The sequence below is a fragment of the Sitophilus oryzae genome, unplaced genomic scaffold, assembly GCF_002938485.1.
Source record: "Sitophilus oryzae breed Bouriz unplaced genomic scaffold, Soryzae_2.0 scaffold_1058_pilon_pilon, whole genome shotgun sequence".
NCBI classification, from domain to species: Eukaryota; Metazoa; Arthropoda; class Insecta; order Coleoptera; family Curculionidae; genus Sitophilus; species Sitophilus oryzae.
Genome location: NW_022145680.1, coordinates 1,361,356 through 1,378,989, shown reverse-complemented (window position 1 = coordinate 1,378,989; position 17,634 = coordinate 1,361,356). Strand labels below are relative to the sequence as shown.

Here is a 17,634-nt window from a genome sequence, read left to right as displayed (position 1 = left end):
AAGATTTATCTGATTTTTTAAAAATCTAAGTTTAAGTAATACCTCTTTAAGAGACTCTAGTGTAAGTTCAAACTCAATTAATCTGTCTCACATTAATAATAGTAATTTAGTAATTATGAATAACTTTAAGCCAGAATTGTGCCTTTTTGAACTAAAGTAATGTACAGCGAACTAGTAGACAGAAAAGAGAGTCTAATAAATAACACAACACTGGAAATAGTAGAAGAATATGTATATTTGAGAAAACTAATACACAGTTCGGGATCTCTACTAGCAGAAATTAACCGAAGAATCAAGTTAGCATGTAGTACTTATGGAAGCAACTCAATCATATTCAAAGCTAGAATGCCACTTTATTTAAAGAAGAAAATATTCAACCAATGTGTATTACCAGTCATGACTTATTGGACAACGGATATTATAAGGAAACTACTGATCACAGATGCTCAATGTAACGAAATATATGCTGGGAACAATCAAGAAAGACGAGAGAGTGGATACGACAAAAGACCCAGGCAATACATGTCATCAACAGAATCAAATCCATCAAGTGGCAATGGTCCACACCATACCTGGCAAGAAGGACGAACAACAGATGGACCACAAAAGTTACTGCATGGTACCCATGGTAAGAGACCTAGAGGAAGACCAAACCTGAGATGGAGAATCTTGAGTGCATACGGTATACAACTAGTAAACACTGTATCACACAATTCTAACAATATAAACCTGCGTGTATCTCATATGTATATGTTACTAGATGAACACTTAGGTTCACTTTAACATATTTTGTTCCTCATGTGTCTCCCTTGTAGAAACGTAATTTCATTTGGACGTGCTGTATGGGAAATTAGCAGGGATAACTTGGGCCCGCAGAGCCAATAGAGAACAATTGACCCAATTACAAAATCAGTAGGTATAGCATAATTGGAAATGGTTGAATAAGCTGAAAATGATGATAGTGATGACGATGACAACAAATATTACAATAATACTCGGTCAAGCATAAATAATTTTATAGTGGTTTGACATTGATTTTTATTAATCCCACTTGACTATATTTTTAAACAAAAAAACTTTTTTTATTTAAAAATATAGTCTAGTTTCATATTATATCTTAACGTTTACTAATTGTTGAATGAATAAAATACGAAATAACTTAATCGGAGAAACACTTCAAAGGCGTTGACCGAACCGGAAACCTCTTGGGCCTGTTCCTCCAGTTTCCTCCACATCCCCTCCCGCAAGTGTCGACAGCGAAGCGGGTTCTTAGACCGCGACCTCCCCGACCCGCAAATTGGGGTCATGCAAAATTAAGACCCTCGCACCCTTTGCCTCCGGTGACGTAGGGGCGCATGCGTTTCCTCCCCATATCCAGGCGAACCGCGTTCGGTGCAGTACAGTGCAGAATGGCGCAGCCAAACGCGACAAAGCCAGAACGATGTGAAAAGACCGAGTGACGATGGATCGTGAACGGCGAATCGTTTCGCCTCGTTGGAAGTGGCTCCTGCTTCTGCTGATCCTCTGTGACTTCGCTCGGTGCGATGAGTCTAATGGTAAGTTAAAAAATAATATTTCGTGTATAATCAATTTTGAAAATTTGCAAATGTGTGTCAGTATACCTAGTAAGTAATACAAAATATTTTCTTAATGAATTAAATTGTTCTTTTGGGGATATTTTAATATTATGAGTCATCTGGAAATTTAGTTTTTAACACGCAACTTTAAATGCTTGCAAATAATCGATTTTCGCGTTGTTGTATTGTTCTTTTCAATCATGTTTAGCGCAGCGTTTAGACAGCTTAAAACTTAAATTATATTTTTAATAATTTCATATATGAAATAAGTGAATATTTTAAATTCTTTATTGTCCTGTACAGGGTGTTCCATTTTCGTGCGTTTTACATGGTTTCACATTTATGCGTAAGAGTATATTTTTGCGGTTTGATACGCTGGTCTTCGATTGGAAAGAACGTATCCTTAGCGAAAAGCATTTGATTACGGCAAAACATAAGATTATAAAGCTACGCTACGACACGCGGTGCGGCGGATGGTAATTCTAGCGGGACAAAACCGTTTTGTTAGAAAAAAGCCAAAAAATGTGTACTTGATAAAAATAAATAGTAGATAGTAATGTGATAGTAATAAATAGTAATTTTCAATTGATATAAAAATGCAACAGTTAATTTTTGGTCGTACATACAGGGTGAGTTTCCTACGATCTCTATGGGTATCTCGGAAACTACTGGAGATAGTGAGTCGGTTTAATGGGGAAAAAATTGCAGTTTTGTGGGGTCATAAATATGCGTCTTTCAGATTTTTGAAAAAGTTCATGGCCTACTAGATATTTCGAAAAAAACAAATTTCGCCTATTTTAAAAATTGTCCCTAATTCCATTATAATCTATTTTAGACAAAGCGTTTACAGATAAAAGTTGTAGGTAATCACATCCCTAATGATTTTGTGTTCTCCGAAGTCTGTCATTTTGACATATGACACCAACATATGTTTTTTTAAATGGAAACCATAGTTGACCATGACTTCATAAAAGCGCCATTTTTTAAGCTTTTCAGCGATGTAAGCTATATTATGTTTTTTTTCGAAAAATTATTGAGTTATAGCCAATTCTTATCATTTTTAAAAAATTTCACTTAGTTAGCCATGAAAACAAGATCAATCGTCGTGAAATGCGAAACTGTCACTTCCAAACTTTGTAAATTACAATAAACAAAAATTGTAAATATGAATTTTTCAAATGAAGAAAAGCGTGGAGGATTATTGGTCCAACTTTTCTTGGCCATACATTTTCGACGTTGACCGGTGAACGTTACTTACGTTTTTTAGAGAACGGTTTTCAAGACTTGTTAGAAAAGTTAAATTTGGATACTCGCGCATCAATAGAGTGGTTCCAACGTGACTTTCATTATGACCCCCTCCCCCATAATAACCAAACCAAACTAATCCCCCCTAACGTAACCAAACCAAACTACAACCTAACCCCCCATAATAAAAAAAATGTTAAAAATTATTTATATCATAACTCAGGGATAGGAAGAGGAATTGCATGGGCCTCCTCGATCGCCTAACCTATTCATTTTAATCTTTTTTTATGCGGTGTGATTAACAACAAGGTTTACAAGAAGTTTTAACAAAAGGCGGTACGGGAGAAATTTAATTAAGTCGACCGGTCGTTCTGTAGTAATTCAGTTTTAAAAAGATGCATTTATGTACTCAAAACAATGACGGAACATTTTCCCAAATAACTTGTATAATGTATGTACTAGTGATATTATATTTTAAATCTTAGTTTGTGTAATGTAAATTGTAAAGAACCGTTTAATACTATTTCTCTCTTTTTATAAGTTAAAAATCATAAAAAATAATAATACCATACCCACTAAGTGAAATTAGTCAAGAAAGATATAAGAACTGGCTATAACTCTATACTATAAATTTTTCGAAAAAAAAACATATTACTTAGAGCTTATATCGCTGAAAAGCCTAAAAAATTGCGCTTTTATGAAGTCATGTATGTATTTATGTATGTAGTATTATGAAGTCATGGCCAACCAGGGTTTCCAATTAAAAAAAATATCATATGTGTCCTATGTCAAAAATGACAGACTTTAGAAAAAATCGGAGAACACAAAATCATTAGGGATACAACTTTTATCTGAAAACTTTTTATCTAAAATAGATTATAATGAAATTAGGGACAATTATTAAAATAGCCAAAATTTGTTTTTTTTCTCAAAATATCTAGTAGTAAGCCATGAACTTTTTGAAAAATCTGGAAGGCGCATATTTATTACGACCCCACAAAACTCCAATTCTTTCCCCATTTAACCGACTCTCTATCTTCGGTGGTTTCCGAGATACACATAGAGAACGTAGGAAACTCCCTGTATTCTTTGTATTTTGATACATTGTTATCAAAGAAATTTAGTTGTTTTCTGCTCAGCAAGGTAGAGGTCATACGAAAACAAAATATTTACTAGTGCTTACAAATTCTATTCCAAAACCAAATTATTTTAAATTTGTCAATGCTATGTACTATTATATTGTATGTATATTATTTGTTACCTTTTTTCTGTAGATATCAAACTTTTTTTTCAAATGTCGATATATTGAATGATTCAGATTTTTTGAGTTACCGATAGTTACCAAAAAGTAGTAATAGATGCTAGAAGGTTTGTAGTTTCCATGCCCATATTTATTTTTACCGGCCGTTGCCAGACTGCTGAGAAAAAAACATAATTTTTAGGAGTTTCGCACCGGTTCAGCCGCCAAGAATTTTTGAAGCCTTCAAGAAAAAAAGGTCTTTTAAAACCAACAACTAAGGCCAGTTTGACTGTTTTGTGGGATGGTGTAATACAATTCTTGGATCTCAACTCTCTTAGTGACGATGAAAAGAAAGGCGTTGAAAAACGTCCAAAAAAGTGGAATGCACAATAGATCTGTAAGGTCGCGGTGAGATTAACCCTCCTCCTAAATATTCTACATTCTACCTATGTGTAAAAATTAGAAAAAATAAAATTAGTATAATTTATCAAGATTCAAAGTTTAACGTTAAATTTCAGTTAACCAATTGAAATTTATATTATTATTAAACTAAAATAAAGACGGTGTATTGCATGGCAAAAACCTGGGTAGGATGTTCGAAAGATCGGGATCACGATAAGGGTTTAACTAGCAGTGGCGATCCGATTTTAGTAGCGGAAATAAATAGAACTGCACATGAATTCCACTGCAGATATATCTGCAAACACAAATCACGATCAAGCTTGGTAATAATAGATATTGAAAGCTGCTGACGATATTATGGTGTTCTATGTTTAAATAATCGTTATGCAAAATACCAATAAAAATATACAGTGTTCACAGATAGAGATGGGCAAAACCAAACCGGTTTTTAGAAGAACCGGCATTTTCATTTAAAATAACCGGTTATTTAAAGATAGTTTTTTTACTAAATAACCTTGAAGTACGTTCAATAACCTATATACAGTTATTTTTTTCAAAAATCGTACTTGTTTAATAATCAATAGGAATTAAATATTAGCTGTTTGAAAAGCCCATTTTCGAGCAACACGGTACGGATCTTCCCGAAACTACGTGGATTACAGGAGATCCCGAGCCAAATGTTAGTATATGCAACACAAGTGCGACCACAGAAAGTGATCTTGTGCGGCCACAGGACCCATATAGCCACGGTACGTACTACGTAATGTTGGGACGAACGTTAGGTCCCTGGTACGTACAAGTACGTACAGGTACGTACTATGTACGTACTAGGGACGTTTTCCAACGCTATGTACGTCCCCGGTACGTCCCTGGGATGTTGTAAAGTACGTACTATGTATGTCGCATATACGTACATTCCAGGTACGTACATATTATGTTTTGTTCCGGACCAAAACTGGATGTAAAATGATCGAAAGTACGTACAATGTACGTACTATGGATATACAATGTACGTACTATGGACGTACATTTTTCAACGACGTATACGACCTAGGAATTTAATTAGAAATAATTCAATGGAAGTCAGCTTAAAATATTTATTAATATAAAAACTCAGGTACAGGGTCATCCCTTATGTCTTGATACACCCGTGAGTCTGGCTTCGGTCCGGCAGCTACACCCTTAGCGCACTCTGTCTTTTATTGGATGTTGATAGATATTTTATTTTTTTTATTCTCGAACTGCTTATAACTAAAAAATACAAAAAGAAAACTAAGTATTCAAATATCTAATTCTTGCCTCTGTGTAGCGGTTTTCTGCGAAACTTGCACTACAATTACAGCGATTGCACTTGTTGCGAACGCTTATAAAATAGGGTGGATTCAGTTTGAAATGAAATAAACATTTACGGGTTAAATACTAAACATTAATATTTAATAAAAATAAGTACTAAAAATGGACAAGGTTTCTCTGCAGCAAATGCGAAGAACACTTAGCAGAAGAAGTTTATAGTCTTAGTTTTCAAGGCAATTATATAGTCTATGAAGCCTTTACTGCCAAGTCAAAATAATCAAAGTCAATAATTGTTTGTTACCAGTTCCTAGTTCCTATTGTTTTTCTGGCACTTTTCACAACACGTCACTCACACTACCGAAGAACACTCAGAAGACTTACTAACTAAACTTAGAAGAGTTACTAACGAAACAGATAGGTACTTATACTTAATGTTGTTACTAAATTAAGGGAGAGAGCAAATATTTCTCTGTTTAACTACTAGAGAGAAAAACTATGCGGAGACAATGCGATAGAGTGAAAGAGAAGAGAGAGAGAGAGAGAGAGAGAGAGCCGCGTCTCTAGCGCGATCTTAATTATACAAAAACTAATGCGTGGCAACTTAGGCCGATGTTCAGAGAGGACTGTGTCTTTGTCGCCCTTAAGCCTCTAGAAAGTTGACCCAAAAAGGGCATTTTTTACCACCCGACAATTTTTGTAGTTCTGTGAAACAGATGGCCCCAAATAGACAGTACTAAAACATTTGCGGTTCAAATCGATTTTGAACACTCTATTTTGAAAAAATTGAATGAGCCGATTCTCAATCATTCGAGGTTGTGACTGTGCTAGGTGAAATAGTCACATTATATTATTACACTTTAACTTACCTTGAAACAACGAGCAACGAAGGCAACGACAAAAGAAAACAAGGCGGAAGTCAAACAACCTACGGCCACCATGACACATGACACCCACTCTCACAACACAATCGAAAACTGAATCGGAGTAGGTGCGCACTCAGTGTATTGTTGTTTTTATTTTTTACGTTGATTAATAAAAGATGGAATTACACTGAGTGCGCACGTGCGCTCTAGCTCTGCCAATCGAAAACGCCATTAGAAACCGCCCGACTTCCGATTCCGACAAGACTCGAATGTGAACGAATAACTTAGCAGGAAATTTAAACATAGGACTGCATAATTTTCCTGTTAGGCTTGATTGCATAATATATTGCATTTTTAACCCATCAGATTTCTTCAAAGCCATGCATGCATTATGGTCATTGGATAATTTGGAAATCATTTTTTTATAGCGGTCAGGTTAGATTTATTAATAAAAGAAGTAGAGGTAGGTTAAAGGAGATGGCTTGAATTAACGTTAGCCTAGAAAATATCCACTGATCCAGTCCATTCATTATTATTGGGTATATCTGACCAAAATAATCCAGTCATGATATTAAAATTAAATAACATTTTGTAAAGCGTTGTCAAAAATTTTCAAGATACGTATTACGTACTCGCATGTACGTCCGTAGTACGTACTCGTATGTACGTCGGTAGTGAAGTCCTACAATGTACGTAAATAGTACGTCCCTAATTGGTCCCGGGACGTACCGACGTAAAATGGACATAAAATGTACGTCCCTGGGACGAAGTGTGCTGTATGGGAAAGGACCACAGTCCAGTGATCTATGGACTAAAGATACCTAGTAGCCTTCTAGTAGCCTATACATATATGTATACATTATACTGTTTTGGTTGGTACTAAAGAAATATCTTAATGTGTCAGTCTATACGTTTGTTTGATTTAATAAATATTATTTTATAAGTATTTACTAAACACATCTAAATAAAGGGAGGCAAAACAATTTACATTATATCGCGATCACGAACCGTGTTCCGCAAAAATCGATGATGACAGATTTACGCGGTATGTGATAGAATACGGTTCGAATTCCAAATGTTATTATTGTTATTAATGTTTTTTGGGTACCTATAGAAACGTTGAACTAAATATTTTTATAGGTATATAACTTTAATTAATATACATAGATTGTGTGCCAGGATTATACCTTTGAAATTATTTTTAGTTTTCTAATTAAATTATATTAGGGAAATTACAATGACAACTAGCGAAATCGCTGCGGATTCATCTTTACTACGAAATTGTCGAAATATGTAGGAATTACGCTGACATTTGACGTTTTCATTTGTTTTCATCAATGACTAAAGAATCCAAGGACAAATAACACCCGAGAGCAAATTGTGACGATGACACCAAACAGTGCCGTGGCACATATTTTTCTTAACCAAGCTGTTTGAAGCAATATTTATATTTTTTGATAATTGTTTTGACTACGCCTATGGTGTATCATCCTAATTAATTACGAAAAAAACGTATTAAAATGTTAACAAAAGGTACAAAACTAGTATCGACGTATAGCACATATCAAGTACATATAGATGTTAATTGAAATTGAAGAATAATTATCGAATTCAATAAGAAAACGCTAAAAAGTTGGAGTGGACTGTTTATTTACCTATGAAACGTAACTCCTGGCTCTTTCTTATCGCTGCTGCTTTTACACTTGAAAGCTGAACAACTAATCACCATTGTAATAAAGTTTATACAAAGTTTACTACACACAAACTATTAAAAATCGCTAAAATTATCGCTGGTGACCAAATGATGACTCATTGTTTGCCACCAAAACAAAAAAAAGGTCACAAATTCTGCTGCAGCCCGTATAGGGGCGTTACATGTTTTTATATTCTTTAGTCATTGGTTTTCATTCAACTTATGTTCGACAGCGCGCGGTTGTGAGTTTTCTGCGGTAGTTGAAAGTTTTTGTAGCTTTTGAACAACTTTCTAATAATTATTAGTGTTTATTGCAAAGAAAACTATTTAAAGTAGTTTTTAACTATCTACGATAGTTCGTCAGTGCATAGTTTGTAAAAAGGTGGACTATTCTAACCCGGGAATTGATATTTCGACGGTAAGTGTCATTACGTTTTTTTACCTTTAGCCATGCTTATAGTAGGGTATCTAAATACTTTTAGTTATAAAAAAACTCAAAATTTAACCGGCCGCTACTTTTAGTTATAAGTAGATTATTACAAAAATACGTATATTTTCTTATCTGTTGGCGCTTTCGATTGTGAAATTAGAGTTACCATCAGTTAGACCTAAAATTGGTCTGAGGCAATCCCAATCAATTGGCGCCATGGCATTCTAAGAAAATAATAATTTATTTGCTTAATACTTTTTACTCCCTATACAAGAAGTAAAATAATATCCTTAAATTCAGTAAATTAATCTTACTTGTATATATTATTATAATGATTTAAACGGCCATAACAAAAAATATGAGCCCTGAAAATTCGTTGTGTATCGATCATTAACTTGACAGAAACGAAAGGTAAATGATTATTCAAGTATATAGGTACGTATTTTTTCAATGTGAAAACATATAATTAATTCAGTATACTCTAACTACCTCCATTTCACCTATTGTATTTTTTCTTATTTTTTTTGTCGCTAGTAGAAATAAACTTTCAAGAAACCCAAATTAAAGCTTCCTTAAGGTAACAAAATATCACGCGAACGAAAATTATAATTTACTAATCATAGAATTTAACGCTAAAATTTTGCGTTGTATATACCGGGTCCGGCAATACTGCGTCGGGCATCTGTAGCTCCTAGAATAAAAAACTTGGGAATTTTGTATAAGTGCAAATCTAAAGTATGTACCTGGACGTATTTCAGGAAAATATTATAACTTCTACAGAGCGGCTCAAAAAAAGTAAGTACAGACCATCTAAGGCCTAATATAGTTTTGATTTCACGACAGTTCTTGTATTTTTAATATTTTTTTTAAAAGAGCCTGAATTTTTTTATTTATTTGTTAATACCTGTGAATCTAACAAAACATATCTAAAAATATCTTAGGACATGTGATCAGAACATAGTAAAGTGATCAGACAGAAAACCAAAAATGCAATAATATACAGGGTGTTCCATTTAAAAAAATCATCCCTATTCACTCACACTTTTTTAAGCCACCCTCTGTAGGGGTTAAATTATTTTTCTGAAATACATCCTAATACATACTTTAAGTTTGCACTGAAACAAAATTCCTAAGTTTTTTATTCTAGAAGCTACAGATGCCCGACGCACTATTGCCAAGCCCTGTATGTAGGTATATATATTTTATTAAGATATCACGTTATTGTTGTCCCTATTGGTAATGAAGCCCAACATCATCATTTATAAGCCTATTATCTCAACTTAATCTACTTTACCCGACGTCAGGCATACGGAATCCAGTGAAGTATAATATTCGGCAATTCGCAAATCGAATCGATAAAGTTCAAATATGATGAACGATATACCAGATTTTGATGCGGTTTAATGAACATATCAACCTGTTGCATCTGGCTTGTATTTTGGTTTACAGATACTATTTATTTATCTTTATACTTTGTTTTCCGAATATTATCACTAAAAACATTAAATTTAAAAAACATCCTTTTAATTTGTTGGTTATATGATTTAGCGATACTGTAAACATAAAGTACATTTTTTGGGATTTTTACTCATTAAAATCACCTTGCGAAGGCCAGAATAACCCTTCTCTCTCCTGATTGTTGCAGGCATTTTCTCTACTCTTCTTTGGCCCTTAAAATCTTCGCAGCCGTGTCACATATGGTGCTCCAGATCACTTCAGATTCCAGCATAGTTTACAACAGTGTTGGTTAATTTGAACCGATAGAAATAGCACAAAATGACACAGTCTCGACCGAAGCCTTTGAAGTAAGCAAAGGAGTACGACAAGCATGTGTTCTGTCACCGATGTTTTTTTAACATCTATGTCGAAAATATATTCCAGCTTGCTCTCGAAAACGAGTCCAGCAGTATTAAGGTTAATAGAAAGCCCATTAATAATATCCGATATGCGGACGATACTGGCTTCCACTATGGAAGATCTTCAAGAACTGCTAAATAAGATAAAGAGTGTGGGACAACAGCACTAGATAGAGTGTATCCCGCACTAGAAAGAGTGTGGGACAACACATATCTCAAAAACAAAGACCACGATGATTAGTAGACAAATCCAAAATGTTAACCTCACTCTAAGCGGCGAGATCATTGATCAGGTGGTTTAAGTATGGTTTTAGTGGTTTAAGTATCTCGGCTATGGATTGTCAATAGAATGTAGAATGTTTAGGAGGGGTGCTAATCATTGCGACCTTACAGATCTATTGTGCGTTCCCCATTCTTGAGTTATAACAAGTTGCATCATACAGTCTCAGGGCCTTAATAAAAGCCAGTATCTGAGAGGGCTCCACAGAGGCCAGCTCTCCATCCTCGACATCCTCGCCGTACCAAACTTCATGACACGAATGGTCGTCGTCTCGGCGCACTCAGTGATAAGGTGTTTTGGTGTTTCCCCATTTTCCCCACAGAATCTGCATTTGCCGTTGTTTCTCAGCTTCAGCTTGTGACATAAACTTTCCTTTTATTGAAAATTTAAGTCAAAATATTGCGAACGGCTACTCTTATATCGGAGGCGGTGGGAACAAGCTTTTGCTTCTGCACTTGACTAAAAATATGATGCCCACCTATATCTTACACTGCATACCAAAGGGCGCCACTTATTTCAAAAAGATGCTAATACTTACAAAGGATAGTACAAACTGAAATAAGAAAATTTGTACAAGTGTATTAATTGAATAGAAACTAAAATTAGTATAGCTATTAAATATTTTGAGAGACCGGATCAACCAATGAAACAATCCAAATACCCAAAAAAATAAAATTTATTACTTGTTAGAAATATTCGGTACCTATTCGGCACAGCAGTTATGTACATTAATATACAAGAAATATGTTTAAGAAATTCTATCTTAAAACTTGTTTAAAATCAAATTATAATTGTTTGAATAATATTTGAAAAGATATAATATAAAATGAATACATTTAGAGACGGTCTTGGTTATATTTGAATAATAAATATTTAAGTTTTATTTGACTTATTTCGAAGATTCATGAACCTTTTTGTTTATAATATATAGTCAAGGGAAAAAGTTTAAAATCTGTACCCAAGATTGCCCTTACAGGTCAAAGATCGTAATGAGATAAAAGGCTAACATAAATAGATGTTAAATCCGAATAATCAATCAATATAACATGGTTATTTTAATAATCAAATACAAGTAAAATTTAAGCAATGCTGAAGGCAAATATTTAAAGTGTTAAAAAAAATATACAATATAACAGTACGTTAAATTTTATAAATTAAAGGTTAAAGTAATGCTGAAGGCAAGTACTTAACCGGTTAAATGTAAAATGTTAAGAATAGTTAATTTCTTAACACACTAATGATTATTTAAAATCAAATTAATAAAAGTTTAGTTTACTATAAAAAAAATATACTGGCCACAAGGCTTTTTGGTATACAAATACCAAATTATACTAAAAAAAGGATCTTCTTAATGATAAAAAAAACATCACAGCATCCAACTTCTCCTCAGAGGGGTGCAGGGCTGAAATCTAACCGAACAGGCTGCTACTGATTACTTCGGTGACTGAACACGTAAGAAAAACTTGTGGAAAAACTGGCATAAAACTTCTAAAAATATGCAGAACAACTTGCAGAAAAACGTCTAGAAAAATATCCAGAAATACTTGAAGAAAAATACGTGGAAAAATGCTGAGAAAAATACGTAGAAAAATCTGTAGAAAAACCTAAAAAGAAATGCACGATATTAGTTAACCTTACATTTTAAAAAACTCGAAAAATTTACGAAGGTATTAATTTACCTCATTGTGAAGGCACACAATCAATAATTATTTAACATTTCTTCTCAAATAAGGGCTGGACATTTCTCATCAAAAAAACTGGAATCTAAAAGAAAGGCATGTGAAGGTTTTTTTTCTACCGAATGGAATGTCAAAGAAAATCTTACCAAAACTATAGATCCATTAAAATCTCAACAATCAAAATCTATATGGGACCTCCATCCATCTATGGGACAACAAAATCACAATATTTTTCCCATATTGTGAAAAATACCAGCCAAATAAATTTAATTCTCAAAATGGCACAGTGACCTCGGTAACGGCCAAATCCGAGGTGACGATTTTGACGTTTCCCGTCTTGTCGATACACCAGGGTACGATCCAATATTTTCGATAGAGAGCGTTCCGAAATTTATGTGTTGTAGAAATGTAAAAAGAATATCGATACAATAATAAAATACCGTCTATAATAAAACAAAGTAGCATTTGGAAAATGAAAATGCTACAAGCTTACTGAGGTGTTCGTTGAGGAGACAGTGTCCTGTTAGAAACCCCGTGACAATACGAAGATTGTTTTTACTTAAATCAAGGAAAACCTTTGATTTTTCTGGGTCGTAAGTTCTGAGGAACTTTTTCGAGTGTCTTAGACCGTTGGAGGACACCTATTCCAGATTACGGATGGAGTCTTCCGGATTCTTTAGTTCCGCTTTCAGTTGGTTCCTGCTTGGAAAAAAACGACTCTGTTCCAGTTAGTGGAGTGTTCGCTCCTTTTCTAGCTAGATCATTTGATTTTTCAATGCCTTCTATTCCTTGGTGAGCAGGCACCCAGAGTAGGAGGACTTTATTTTCTCTGCCTTTTCTTTGAGGAAGTAATTTACCTCGCCATTTGTTCTTTTGATCCAGGGTCTTCATCAGGTATCAAACTCTTGGTCCATTGACCCATATGCGTAGGTCTAGCTCCCAACTCTCCTGCCATAGTTCTAAAGTTAATTCCCTTTCTTCCTTCTTTCTTACTCCTCTTGTCCCTTCACCATGCTCTGCCTCGTTCACCTGCCTGTAATGCAATTTTATTGGTATGGTTCCTGAAATGACCATCAGGGCACTTGTAGAATTTGTGCGGAAGAAACTCGCATAGCAACCCTCCTCTGCACTAGAATTAGTATATTCAAGAACTACATTAACAATATATTAAAATCTATCATTTATAATGAGTAGTTAAATAGTTTGGTTTCTATTAAACATTATAAGACTAATAAATAAACAAAAACACTGCACAATATCGGGTCAACTAAATGTTCGGACACTAAGGAATTACTATTTTAATATGATGTTACATCGCAGTGCGCTACTACAACCGCTGCAATCCTGATATTCAGTCAAAATATAGTCACCTAATATCATCGTCAAATCGGTTGGGGATCATTATCCTGTTCAGCAACACATTGTCAGCAATTCTTGTTCAATTTTATGCCACAATGTCTTGATAACATTCAGATCTGGACTGTTCGAAGACTATGAAAGAACCTTGATATTATTGTCCTCAAACCATTTTTTGGAGTTTTAGCAGTATGGTTTACCGTACTGTTGAAATATAAAATTCATGTCCGGATAAAGGCTTTTCGCGCTTGGCACGAGACTATTTTTCAAAAAATTTCTTGCAGTGTTTTCTACCACTTCATACCTTCCTGGACCCATGACGGACATATACCGCCAAATCATAATGCTTAGGGAATTTTACTGTTTTTTTGAGTTAATTTTATGAAATACACACTCTAGCGGTGTTCGATGTAATAGGCTTGTCTCTGTGCACATATAATCCAAACAACGTCGGATTGGGAAATATTTAAATATAGGTCATTTTTACAGTTCTTAAAATCAGAAGAATTACCTTTGGTTTCCAACTTTCACACATTTTTTTTAGAAATCTCTTTTCCAGAGATAACGTAATTCAGCATAATTCTAACTCCCTCTATTCCCAAAGATTCGCAGCTTTCAATTCTTTCATTTATAGATTAGGTTACTTGCCGCTGTCAAAAGATGCGTTTAATAAAAAGCTCGATATTATAAGACAAATTGCTTTAACAACGGGTTTCCTCTAGGCACTATTATCAAAATGTACTATAAGTTTGTAAATAGGTATAAGATGTCTTATAATGTCATACATTCTAAAAATTTGCAGAGAATTATAACATTTTTAAACAATAATCCTTTAACGAACCAACAGAATTTGCAGGCAGGTATATTTTAATTATTAAGCCCCTATAGAATAGCAAAATATTCTTTGTTTTATTTAATACACTAGACTAGAACATTTTCCTATTTATGGAATTTATATCCATGGCAATTTAATTTCCACAAGGGACTACAATGTATTTAATTGCATAGAGCGAGGTAATTTGAGAAAATGCTTTGCGGTACTAAAGTATTTTGATACTATATAATATATTCGAATTATTAATAAATGTAGATACATGTTTTATTCGGCTGGTTTGGTTCAAATGTTTATATTTTGTTCAAATTTAAAGTTCACTGTACAACAATACAGGGTTGTTCACCACATACGACACGGAGTATTTTAGCTAAACGATTAGATTTTTACAAATTGTTTTGGGTTCGTTGAAGGACTATTAGAGCTACAATTTAAAAAGATTTTTACAAGATACAGAGTGTCCCAAATAAATAAAAAATATCAAAGTTGTATTTTTTTAAATGGAACATCCTGTATATTATTACATTTTTAGTTTCTACAATTAAAATAAAGGTAAATTTGATAAAGGTTTATTACATTTAAACCTTACCGTTTTTGAAATATTTTCAATTTTGTGAAATTGCTGTCAAAAGGCTTCATTTATCCAAGGGTATCAAAGTTTTTAATACTAAATATTTACTGAAGTTTATTTATTGATCAGTTATTGTGTTGCAATAATAAAAATTATACTACCTTATACAGAGTGTCTAAAATTTTATTTTAAATAATTACTAGCTTTAAACGGCAATAACATGTTTAATTTAAATTGAACACCCTGTATATTTTATGAGAATCAGATGCACTATTTAATTGTCTATCAAATTGTATTATACCATTTTTTACCTATAGCTTCAATAGCTTTTCCGTAGAAAATGCATTTTCTTGTAATTTTAAATTCATTTATCAATATACCCATGGAATACTGACATTTTAGATTATTTTTTAAGAGTACAGATACTAATATTGTCGATATAGTTTGTTTATTTCATTAAAGAATAAAAAAACTGTTTAAATATTTGTTAAAGAGGACCAATTAATATGATTCCAGTATTCAAACTACATTAATTGACTGTTTGCGTTGATTAATAATAATTGCTCCAAAAACTAAAAAACTGAATTTTTTATGTCTATTAGACAGTGTGCTAAAAAGTAACACCTTAAAAATTATATTTAATTTTTTGACAAATGCTTATTTGTAACAACAGAGACATTCATTTTTATAACTTATTATTATATTGATTTCTGATTCAAATCCACGTTTATTTAGAATAAGTTATTCACGAACATAATTAAGTATGTAATTAATTAGTATTTGGGCGGAAATAATGGTGGTATATTTAATTAATGGTATACTCTTTTATGAAGATTTAAATAGTTTTCTTTTTGCATACAAATGGGCTCGTAATATTATCATTTTGTTAAAAACGATAATATACCTGTACATTTTGTACATTTGTTGCTTTAAAAACAATCTAAAATGTCAATATTCCATAGGTTATAAATGACGTCTAAATTATAAGAAAATGCATTTTCTACGAAAACTTGAATGGATAGGTAAAAAGTGGTATAATATAATTTGAGAGACAATTAAATTATGCATCTGATTCTCCTAAAATATACAGGGCGTTCCATTTAAATTAAACAAGTTATTGCCGTTTAAAGCTAGTAATTATTTAAAATAAAATTTTAGACACTCTGTATAAGGTAGTATAATTTTTATTATTGCAACACAATAACTGAACAATAAATAAACTTCAGTAAATATTTAGTATTAAAAACTTTGATACCCTTGGAGAAATGAAGCCTTAAAAATTTTACTGCAATTTCACAAAATGGAAAATATTTCAAAAACGGTAAGGTTTAAGTGTGATAAACCTTAATAAAGTTTACCTTTATTTCAATCGTACAATCTAAAAATAGAATAATATGCAGGGTATTCCATTTAAAAAAATACAACTATACCATTTTTTACTTATTTGGGACACTCTGTATCTTGTAAAATTATTTCTAAATTGTAGCTCTAATAGTCCTTCAACGAACCCAAAACTTAATATTTGTAAAAATCTAATCGTTTAGCTACAATACTCCGTGTCGTATGTGGTAAATAAGCCTATATAATACAGGTTGTTACTTGGTTCAAAATGGGGATATAAAGCGGTTATACACCCACCGACCGGCACGAAAAACGGGCACCTTAAAATTTTGATGTATTTCAAAGTTTAATAAATTTTGTTCTAGTAGGCCGATTTTGATGATTTTTAAGCAATTTGTAGGTAAATTACTTTGCTTTTTAGTATCACCCTATAAATTAAAAATGAAAGTTCCCCTTTGTGAATTATACGAGGTAAAACAAAATGTTGATATTTTGATGAAAGTTTGAAAAACCCTGTGGAATATGTTAACAAAGAAAAGAATTTAAAAATCACTTTAAAATCTAGGTCTTTTCTCGATAGTTAGCTTTTTGATTCATCTCATCAGCTTTATTTCTAATGGAGGTACTGGCTTTTGAATAAGACAGTAACGATTTACAGCAATCTTAGCATTGATTTTGGGTTCTCATCAACACACTTATAAAATAGTAGCAAAATAAAACACTACATCACCATAATATACCAAAACATTATGTAATATACCAAATCTGTTTTTTTACCTGAAAAAATAAAAAAGTTATAGGGGGTGAGTCACTTTTGGGACGCACCCGGTGTATTTATATTATCCATAAAAAATCTGGATACATATTTAATATTATAATTAAAAAACGGTTTGATTCATGTTTGATTAATTAGATAATATAATCATTTAGGCGCTGAACCAAAATATCAATAAGGTATAAAATTTTGCCTATTTCA

The 17,634-nt window shown here is 32.9% G+C and overlaps 1 protein-coding gene across 1 annotated transcript in view; it reads left to right on the top strand.

The window, feature by feature from the left end:
- The first annotated feature begins 1,390 nt into the window (after positions 1-1,390).
- LOC115876007 overlaps positions 1,391-17,634 on the top strand; it is a 155,309-nt gene continuing 139,065 nt past the window's right edge. Inside the window, exon 1 of the mRNA XM_030891670.1 lies at positions 1,391-1,556. Coding sequence (XP_030747530.1) covers positions 1,463-1,556 — 94 coding nt within the window. The 5' untranslated portion in view covers positions 1,391-1,462. The remainder of the gene's footprint in view (positions 1,557-17,634) is intronic.